This window comes from Rhyacophila brunnea, unplaced genomic scaffold (assembly GCF_057557595.1).
Source record: "Rhyacophila brunnea isolate RB1 unplaced genomic scaffold, BYU_Rbru_1.0 scaffold_13, whole genome shotgun sequence".
NCBI classification, from domain to species: Eukaryota; Metazoa; Arthropoda; class Insecta; order Trichoptera; family Rhyacophilidae; genus Rhyacophila; species Rhyacophila brunnea.
The window spans coordinates 27604050-27615279 of record NW_028232785.1 but is presented as its reverse complement, the minus strand read 5'-3'; the positions used below and the strand labels follow the sequence as shown (position 1 = coordinate 27615279).

At 34.5% G+C, this 11230-nt stretch overlaps 1 protein-coding gene across 2 annotated transcripts; it reads left to right on the top strand.

Moving 5' to 3' along the window:
* Positions 1-307: 307 nt before the first annotated feature.
* On the top strand, positions 308-7605 carry LOC147077134 (uncharacterized). Of its 2 annotated transcripts, XM_085941447.1 has the most exons (4): positions 308-510; positions 3056-3205; positions 5239-5387; positions 6313-7605. In XM_085941447.1, the coding sequence occupies exons 1-4, from the start codon at positions 379-381 to the stop codon at positions 6350-6352; spliced, it is 471 nt and encodes a 156-aa protein (XP_085797573.1). In that variant the 5' UTR covers positions 308-378; the 3' UTR covers positions 6353-7605. The 2 variants fall into 2 exon arrangements, with proteins under 2 accessions (XP_085797573.1, XP_085797571.1); XM_085941445.1 differs by lacking the exon at positions 6313-7605 and having other exon boundaries at positions 319-510; positions 5239-6025.
* The last annotated feature ends 3625 nt before the right edge of the window (positions 7606-11230 follow it).

The following is an 11230-nucleotide window of genomic DNA, read 5'->3' as shown; positions in this document are numbered from 1 at the left end:
GTATTGCCAGTCGAAATTTATAGAATTTCCTTGTTAGGGTACGGACACGAACCCTAACAACGTACGGAAAATGGAGACATCCTAAATATTTTGTGTTTGTTTAAAAAAATAAAATAATATTCAGTTTTCACAATAAACCATACTTGATCATACATTTTACCACTAAATAAAAGCACAGAATTTAAAGAAAATTAGGAAACCAGTTTTGTTTATGAACAATACATTATTAAATTGTATCATTTATTATTACCCTCGATGTGGCAATATTGTCCAATATAATAATCTATGGTTATGCTTTCGCATCAGTGATTTCTGACAGCTAAAAAACCTCTAATTAAATTGGTGCCTTAAATGATTTAAGAGAAGTACGTAGGCAGAATGGATATCAAACTTGAACCATATGAAGATGGACAGCAATGGTTCGACGTACCGATAGATCGAGAGAAGAGCACGGTCGCCGAAATTTACATAAAGCAAGAGGTTTCAGACGATGACGAAGATGGATTTGTGGTTAGTTTTTCTGCACTTATTATGTCGAACGTATTGCTTATTAGTTTATCTACACGTGTATAATAATTGTAAACAAGTATATGGTAAAATTAATACGACACCCTAGGTGTAAACTGTATCACCCACGTCTTAAGTCAACCTGTTAGGTTGAGCAAGTGGCTGACACCCATTTTTCGTAGGTAAAAACAAAAAATCTATTAATACAAACCTCTACTCTCTGAAGCCCAATAATATTATGATCTAATTAGGATCAGACATGTTCGGAAGATTAAGATAGAAGGATCACAATAAAAATATACTTAACAAATTATGAATAGGTACCTACCTAGTTAAAGTGTTCGTAAAAAACCCCCATCACTAATAATTCAATCAATAGGCGTATATAACAGAACAGATAATAAATAGAATACCAATAGGCTATATTCAATACGCCGCATGGTGAAGCAGGCTTTTGAATATGTGAGTGTCCTACGAAAATGAAGCACGCATTATGCCGCTTAGTGCCCCTCGGGTACCACTGAATGACTGTATTCGTCCAGCGGTCGTCCGTTTACCGGCCCACCGCCATTTCATCAATTTAGTTACCTCTATCAAATCGCAAAAAATAGGCGTATACATCTTCAAAAGCCCAATAATTGATCATAAAATAATAATCAATAAATACTACACTACAGTTGTGTAAAATCGTCAATACTGGGAATTTAATGGAATTAACTAATGAGGTAATTATATCAATAACACCTATCAGTCTTTAAAAAGTTATATTAGTTAAACAAAAATATTCTTACATTTTCCATTTTTATAACAAATCCACAAATAAGCACGCGTATTCGTTGTCAGTGTGTATTTTGTCAGTTTATATAGTAGCTGAAGATGCCGAAAGGCGAATCCCGGGTCGCAAAAAATGACTCAAATAAAATAGCACATAACTTAAATCCATTAGAAATTTTAATTTAATTTCCATCAAGTACTTTCGGTCGATAGTATTAATATTAAAATTATATGGACGTTTACTGATATTCCAGCTAATACCCAGTTGAATATAACAGAATTTCTTTAAACAGTGCTTTGTAGGTAATGATTTTTATACGGTTCCATGAATAAACAGAACGGTGACAAAACAGAACACCGATAAACAGAACTATGAAATTCCAGGAAAATATAAGTAGCATTTAATATTTACATTGTATTATCTCTATTATTTTGTTGAATAAATTTTTAATAACAGGTTTTCAATACGTTCATTTCAATAATTTCAATATTTCTGAATTTATAATCACTGGAAAGCCCCAATTAAACTGGACTCAACTCGGTGTTGCCTGCAAGCTATCTACGCATATCTCGTCTTAATCTATCTAATATGTTCAAAATACTTTAATAAATAATTAATAAACTTAAATAGTTTAATAATTCTGTAGAGTTGTGCATGATTATCAAAATCAACTAGATAAATTGAGGTTTCTACACGGAATGACCAACATGCAGTGATTATATATTATTTACATGTATTTCTTAAATAGATACGACAAAAATTAATGTATAAGGGCGGACATGCTCAGCGTAGGTCAAAAGCTTTTATTGTATTTTCAAAGCATGATCCTGGACATTCCTTAAACGTTGTAGATAATCTATTTATATAATTTTGAAGCCTTATTATCCTTTATATTTATTTTAAACATTTGATGACTGCATAAAGTATTTTTATTACTTACATAAAATAGTATTATTTTAAACCTCTCGCTCTAATGTTTTAGAAAATAGTCATATTTCAGTACCTGCATGTGCAGTGGTGTTAAGATTTTTTACATTTATTAATTTTTAAACGCATTTATAAAACCATTAGTATAATTGATGTCGACATTATTATAGTGAAATATTTACGATAAAAAATTATATTGATAATCCCTGTGATCCCAAATTTGACAAGAATTAGGCATTTTGATATTCAAAAAATGGGCAAGATTAACACGTTTGAAGATAATTCTAAAGATACTAATTATAAGCTATGTCTTTGACCATTCAAGTGTGATAAACCTCCTACGAATAATGATTGCTTTATAATAATTATTGACCTAAGAATAAGGTAGTGTTTTTTCGAAATACGCCATTTCTTTTGGCATTCCCCAGTGGTTAAGCTACAACATACGGCCGTACCCATACATTGACATACTAAAACTGAAGTAGGGAGTAAGATCATGTTAATGCGCGTGTTTTAACATGTACCGTTTAAAAAAAAAGATCTTTTTTCGGTTAGGTTTATTTTCTAAAATATCAGAGCGAGAGATTTAAAAGATTGCTATTTTATGTAATAAAAATACTTTATGCAGTCATCAAATGTTTAAAATAAATATAAAGGATAATAAGGCTTCAAAATTATATAAATAGATTATCAACAACGTTTAAGGAATGACCAGGATCATGCTTTGAAAATGAAATAAAAGCTCCGTTTTGACCTACGCTGAGCATGTCCCCCTTTTCCACTGTTTTGTCGCTGAACTGTTTTGCCCGGTTACCGATTTATACAGATTTTGGTTGTTCATTTCAGAATCCAGCAGTTGACGTAACCAATATAAAATCCGAGACAGATCATCCAATTGACATCAAAGACGAGGTTGTTGAAGATACAATACACCCAGGTAATGATGAAGATCCTCTTGCCGGATGCTCACATGCAGAAAGCAGTTCAAGACATCAGGTACCTACATAGTATTATTGACAAGTGACATTAGTCACAGGCAGTATGTACTATGTACCTGCTCCGTTTAATTCGATTGCCACAAAGAAATGTGTTCCATGCAAAAAGGACTGATGGCGACATTGATCATTTTACAACACAATTTTATTAAGGATTCAAAATGACTTTGGTCCATAGATTTTTAACATGTCCTTATTGGTGCTTAGTAGATATTGGACCTTTTAGAACATATTAATATAGATGATTTTAAGACCAACCTTGGCATTAACTCAGTTCGGTCAATTTGACACTGAGCCACTGATCTATTGTATGATTTCTATTCTATTAGATGGCATTGTTGCACATGCATTTAGGACCACTAGTAGTATAAATTATATCGAATATCGAATTTTATATCGAATCTTGAATCTCGTGAATCACTACTCCTTTTGATACATTCCTGCTATCATGAGCTATGGTTTCCAATACTAGCATCTTAAAGAATTAAAATTTATCGCAGCCATGACCTTTTCTTGGTGAGAACCGTTCCCTCGTGTCACGTGTATCAGGCACTTTGACGAGGGTTGCAAGACAGTGAATGCGCTCCCCAAAGACATATACATTGGCAGCGATGTGTTGTTTATTTTGTTTTTCAAATTTTATTTTATTATAATTATATCCTGGTATTTTCTTCTTCTCTATTGTGAGGGTAATATTTCTCATAATATATATTAGACAAATAAGTAAGTATGTATTTTTATTTAACGTGTTTGATTAGAACCAACTTTTAGAATTCTAATTTGTTATGTCCACAATGTCTTGTTTTTTTTTTTAAATAAATAAATACATTAACTATTTCTTTTATTCAACGAATAATTCACAAGATTTAAGAATATATCATTCTGATTATTGAACATATATTATTTTGAAAAAAACACTTTCTGATATAGTATATAATAACCAATAGAAAAAATCTTTTTTGAAAAAAGTAAGTCACCCCGACGGGGAATCGAACCCTGTATCTCCCGAGTATACGCCTCATCCGTCGCATTACCATTATGCTACGGCGTGACATACTAATAGCGAACAAATTTTAACTATTGGTCAATTACTATACCTACCCATCAGCGTTACTTCCAAATCAGCTACTTTGGCAATCGATTTTTGTTTCTTAAATCAAAGTAGGTATATATTACTATTACTTTTGATTACTAACCGACGTCGTGGAATTTCTCCAATATTTTTATAGATGTAGCAACTTGCACTTGCTAATAATTTATAATTAACTATTTCTTTTATTCAACGAATAATTCACAAGATTTAAGAATATATCATTCTGATTATTGAACATATATTATTTTGAAAAAAATCAATAGTTAAAATTTGTTCGCTATTAGTATGTCACGCCGTAGCATAATGGTAATGCGACGGATGAGGCGTATACTCGGGAGATAGAGGGTTCGATTCCCCGTCGGGGTGACTTACTTTTTTCAAAAAAGATTTTTTCTATTGGTTATTATATACTATATCAGAAAGTGTTTTTTTTCAAAATAATATATGTTCAATAATCAGAATGATATATTCTTAAATCTTGTGAATTATTCGTTGAATAAAAGAAATAGTTAATTATAAATTATTAGCAAGTGCAAGTTGCTACATCTATAAAAATATTGTGAGAAATTCCACGACGTCGGTTAGTAATCAAAAGTAATAGTAATATATACCTACTTTGATTTAAGAAACAAAAATCGATTGCCAAAGTAGCTGATTTGGAAGTAACGCTGATGGGTAGGTATAGTAATTGACCAATAGTTAAAATTTGTTCGCTATTAGTATGTCACGCCGTAGCATAATGGTAATGCGACGGATGAGGCGTATACTCGGGAGATACAGGGTTCGATTCCCCGTCGGGGTGACTTACTTTTTTCAAAAAAGATTTTTTCTATTGGTTATTATATACTATATCAGAAAGTGTTTTTTTCAAAATAATATATGTTAAATAAATACATATTCATTACATAGGTCAATTTTATTATTATATATATTTTTTACAGAATGACTCAAAACATAACTCAAATGCTGACTGCCAATCAGATAACTCTAATGATAATTTCAAAGAAGATGGCGTGCGTCCTGTCGCTGTAACTGAATCGTCTCATCCTCAAAGCGGGCCAATGACACAAACCGGTAGAAACCAATATAAGTGCGATGTTTGTTCTTATACATGCAAACGTTCCCAACACTTAAAATATCATAAAATGACACATACTGGTGAAAAACCGTATCAATGCAACGATTGCTCATATATATGCTCACGAGTAAGTAGTTTGAATACACACAAAAGAACACATAGTGGTGAAAAACCATTTGGATGCGACATTTGTCCATATACATGCTCCCAACCCGTTGGTCTAAAACTACACAAAATGACTCACACAGGTGAAAAACCATATAAGTGTGACGTGTGTTCTTATACGTGCATACAGTCTCAAAACTTAAGATCACATAAGAAGATACATAATAGTGCAAAACCATATATATGCAATGATTGTTCGTTTACGTGCTCACATCTTAATAGCCTAAAACGACATAAAGTGACCCATACTGATAAAAAACCATTTGAATGTGATATTTGCTCATATTCATGCAAACGGTTTCAACAATTAAAATCACATAAAATTTCACATAGCCGTGATAAAACAGTATAAATGTACAGAAGATCAGTATTCATTTCTCTCGTATTTTAGAATTGCATTTTTTATATCATCATCATCAGCCCGAATCTATCCACTGCTGGATGAAGGCTTCTTCAAAATGCTTCCACTTCTCTCGGTCACTTCCTTCATCGGTTCAGCGGCCTCTAGATCTACCTTGCGGACGTGACTGGATAACTAGATTTGTCCAACGATTGTCTCTTCGAGCTATGTGTCCAGCCCATCTCCATTCAAGGCTTTTATTAAACTCTATTACATCGCAAACTCTTGTCTGCTTCCTTATCCGCTCATTCCTCTTTTTGTCCTTTCGCGTTATGCCCAGCATACACCTCTCCATACCACGTTGTGCTACTCTAAGTTTCTGGATCTCACTTTTACTTATGGTCCATGTTTCACACGCATTTGTTATTACAGAAAGCACACACTGGTTGTACGCGTGGAAGGTCACTTTTGAAGATATTTTTCAGGCGACCAAAAGCACTCCAGCCTAGCTTTACTCTGAGAACAATTTCATCAAATATACATCTATCTATAGACACTTGTCCCAGATATATGTAGTGTTTCACCTGTTCGAGCTGAGTGTCAGTGATGAGGATTTCTTTTTGGCCCGCAAAGCAGTTGAACACGGGAAGCATTTATCTATACCTATCGAAATTATTCGCGCGCAAGTCAGATAACTGCCCTAAAATCGATCGCCTTCTCGATGAAGCCTCTGCGGCCGATATATAGCCTTTGTTTGTTTATTGAATGGTAACTAACAAGCTCAAGTTACATTATTGCTCTTATAATCAATCAAATGTGACCTTTCTTAAATCATTAATTCGCTGGCGTTTAATGTTTGTATAGAATCTCTCCTCATGGTGTTCTTAAGTCGATATTGCGACTGAAGTCAGTTTCACAGTTTGTCCTTTGTTCTACGATAGTAATCCAATATCGACATATCTCTACGAAGACAAATTTAATGCTGTAAATATAGTTTATTTTGTATATAGATAAATAAGGAAAAACAATTATATTACTTTTCATAGCATGCTGTTGTATGAACTCGATATAGAATAAACTGCTTTTATAATTGAGGTGTCTAATTCCAAAAAGCGATAAGTTCACATTTGGTCAAAATCGAGAAAAAAATACGCACGTATTCTTTGTATAATTTTACACAATATGTATCGATCTATAAATTCCAAAACGCGACAAAACCCTACCTTAAAAAATATATTTTAAGTCTCGATTTATTACAAAAAGCACAGTGTTTCATATTATTTAAAGCTTGGTTGATTTCGCGCGCGTATTGAAGTCAACCAATAAGGGAACGTTCAATATTGGAAATGGCGTCTCCACGCCACGGAAATATGTTCCTTATGCAGGATAAATTAAAAAGTGAGGTTCAAGTAGCGCTATCTCCAATTTTATTTTGCCTATATTTATTACATTCAAGAGTTTATCGGCTGAAACAAATTGCCATTTGGTTCTAATTTTGACATAGATTACAACGGAAAAAATAATCTCATGTTAAAATAAATAATTGAAGCTTGAAACATAAAAACGTTGTTTCCCGCAAATATCGAATTGTGGACTTTCTTACGATTTTTGTAATTAGACGCCTCAATTATACTTATTTATATTAGGTTCCTAATGTGTCATTTGAATAGATTTTTTAATTGTTATACCTACATGTATCGTAATAATGGAATAAAAATATGTATTTAAAATAAATTATTCTTTATCAGAATAGATTCCCAGATATCTAGCTGTTCACTTAGCATACATCTGTGAATGTTGGCGAGGCACCCGCCTACTGGACCCAGTGACGTTCCTCATTATAAAGGACGGCCAATGATGGAACGATTAACAACACCTTAGTTTAAAAAAATAATCGAGTCATAAAAATCCTGACGCCCACAATGGCAGAGCAGCTTCAGCGACGGCTCATAGTGTCGTGGTTCCCAGGTTAGAATACTGGGTCTTGCAAATATACAAAGTTTTCCCATTTCTGTTTGAGTTCGAGTAGGTGTAGCTTTATTAGGTTAAGTACGTGGCTAACATCCATTTCTCGTAAAACAATATTCTCTTAACAGAAACTTCCATTCTGAGGAGGTATCATCATCATCAGGGGCGCGACAACCCGGTGTGGGTCCTGGCCTCCTCCAACAGCTCCCTCCACCTGTCCCTATCCAGTGTGGCCGCTTTCCAATTTGGTACGCCCAGAATCCGGCAGTCACTGGCAGCTTCACCCGACCAGCGAATCTTTGGCCTCCCTCTTCTTCTACGTCCTATTGGATTGCTGGACATCACTCTCTTTGCCGGTTCATTGTCATTCATACGGTGCACATGACCTAGCTATCGCAATCTCCCAATCTTAATTGATTGAACTGCGCTGCAATCTTTGTACAGCCCGTAGAGCTCAGCATTATATCTTCTCCTCTAATTGGTGCCATCCCTGATCGGTCCATATATACAGCGGAGAATTTTTCTTTCAAAGATGTTCAGGGCTCGTTCATTTCGCAGAGTTAATGTCCAGGTTTCCGATGCGTAGGTGAGCACTGGCTTTACAAGTGTCTTGTAAAGAGTGCTTTTATTTCGGCGAGATAGTATGCCGGACTGAAAATGTCTGAACAGGCCAAAGTAGCATTTATTCGCAGACATGATTCTCTTGTTGATTTCTTCGGTAATATCATTATGTCGAGTTACAAGAGATCCATGGGAGGTAGGAAGGTAGGTAGATACTCTGATGAAGCCCTTGATCTTATTAGGATAGGACATCGTCGGGAAAAATCGTGACAGCATAATAATTATTGTTTTATTGCAATATCTACCCATTGTAATACATATGGTACCTAATGGAAATTATTCATGGTACATTTTCACAATGGGGACTCCAAACATGTCAGCGCCACATATCTCCACGTAGTTAAAACCACCAATGTTTGAGAGTAGGTGTCGTGGAAATGCTTGTAATAATTGTGTTAATTTAAAGATTTTTTGGTGTATATATCTGTCTAAGATAGGTACCTACCTAATAGAAAATAAATAATAAAATTGGCAACTTTTTAAAAGATGCCAAAAAAAAATCAGCTACAACTACTTTGTCAAAAAATGATATCTCTGAATGTCCTGCTGTTCTGTCTTAAGCAGTTTTGTGAGCTGTATTTGTATTCTCATCTACTACGCAATGATCAAAATGAACATGTTTGAACAAAACAACATTAATTGAACTGCTGCCAGTAAGAGAATGGTCACTTTCCAAACTTCCAGTATTTATACTAGGTAGGTAGGAACCTATAAAAATAATTATTATTACCTACCTAGTGTTTTACGACCACGTTTGCCAAGAGACTTACGCGTCGGCTAATACTGTAGTGGATTCCAGGTTCGAAGAATGGGTTTGGCGAATATACAACATTACTAGTTCTTAAATTTGTGTTTGTAGTATGGACCTAATAGGTTTAGAAAGACAGTGGGTAACATCCATTCCTCGTGAAAGCAAATATCATATGTAAAGTAATACAAACTTTTACTCTATGGAGGCCATATTCTCATGCAGTGGCGCACCCAGGGGGGGGGGGCAAGGTGCCCTGGTACCTCCCAAACATTAAAATTATCAGAATGATTTTAAACATTGAAATTGAAAGCCAATAAACTATACATTTGGGCTTAGACAAATAAAAACACGGCGAAAAAATGATTTGTAATTCTCCAGCACCCTTTTTAGAAAAAATTCTTAGATTTTAATTTCTAACTTTGACAAAAAAACTTAAAAAAAAATGCGAAACACTAATGTCAGGTTTTTTTAGAACCCCAATCCCTAATGGAACTGTCAAAAAATTCTCTGTGTCCACCCGAATTCCGGAGTGGTGTAGGTCATTGCTGGGGAGGGCTGACAGTCTCTAGCCTGGGGGCCTGGGCTGTGGGGTGCCCGGCGTGTCGGATTGACCAGATAAGTGAGATAAACACACATCATAAATTAGCTTTATTAGTAAAAAAAAGTCGCCTGCGGCGCTATTATACTTCATAGCCATGAACATTTTCAATTACTTATATAATTGTGCAATATATTTTTTGATTATTATGTGTCAATACTCAACAGGTCCATTATTAAAGTAGATGTATTAAAAATCGCCAATAATTCACTGTATAAGTACCCTTAATTTGAACTAAAACACAATTTGAAAAACCTTAATTTATAATGTTTCACACTGTTTTTTTATCATGGCGGTAGGTAAGGGGTCCACCAAATATCCTAGCCTGAGGGCCCGTTTCAGGATGTGGGGACCATGGTGTAGGTACACCGAGTGCAATAGACAAAAGACCGATAAACGAGAAATTATTCTGTAAAGAAGAAAAAGAGCCTATATGACTAATTTACATTCTCCTCCTTGCCTCCCTCCCCAATATTAAATCCTGGGTGCGCCACTGTTCTCATGATGATTTCCGTTGGTACTAATTATTAGAAGAAAATTTAAGAGAAAAAACATTTGAAACTTGGAAGAATAATAATTTGAAAGGCACTTATAAAAAAAGTTCTCAAAACGAAGCAGATTTTTTTCAGGGCTGAAAGGTAAAAGAAGTAAAGTCGAAAAGGTAAAAAAATATGACATGGAATTTCTCAAATCCTCGTTACTGTTTTGTGACAAACAAAAAACTTAGTTAAGTACCGGTAGGTATGTATTTTCAACCGGAGCACCGCCATTTTTATAATAATAAAGCCTGAGCATAACTTTTTGTATAAGCAAAAAGTGGTCCACTTTTCAGCTGAGATACCTACCAGATTGCTTGAAATATCGATTCGCCCTTTCTCGTTTCAAATTGAATTATAAAGAAATCTCAAATCAAATATTTTAACTATCAGTGCTATTTATAAATAATATACATTCCTTTTATTCATCAGCTGTTTTAGTCAGACTAGTCATTCACACAAAAACCGGTGGTACCTAATATCGATTTCCAAAAAAATATGTAGCATTGATCTATGCATTACATTTTTAGAAGGTGTGTTAATGCTAGTGTATTATTTATCATGCAACTCATATATCCAAATTAAACCATTCCTTGTGTGAACACGACAGACGCGTCAGTATGAGCACTCTATAGAACAATGACAGGTCATCCATAGACAACAACGGGAGGGGCGGAAAAAGTAAGAACAGTCGTTTTGAATAATAATATCGGCTTTCTACTTGAGTCGGCAATGACCAGAGACAATGCGCATTATTCGGTGACAAAAGCTGGTAACACTGTGTAATGCGTCAATGGTCGTCTTTGCTGTGGCAGTATGGCACTATAATCCTTAAAAGGAAAACAAAAAATGGAAGTAAAACGTGAACTAGACGCA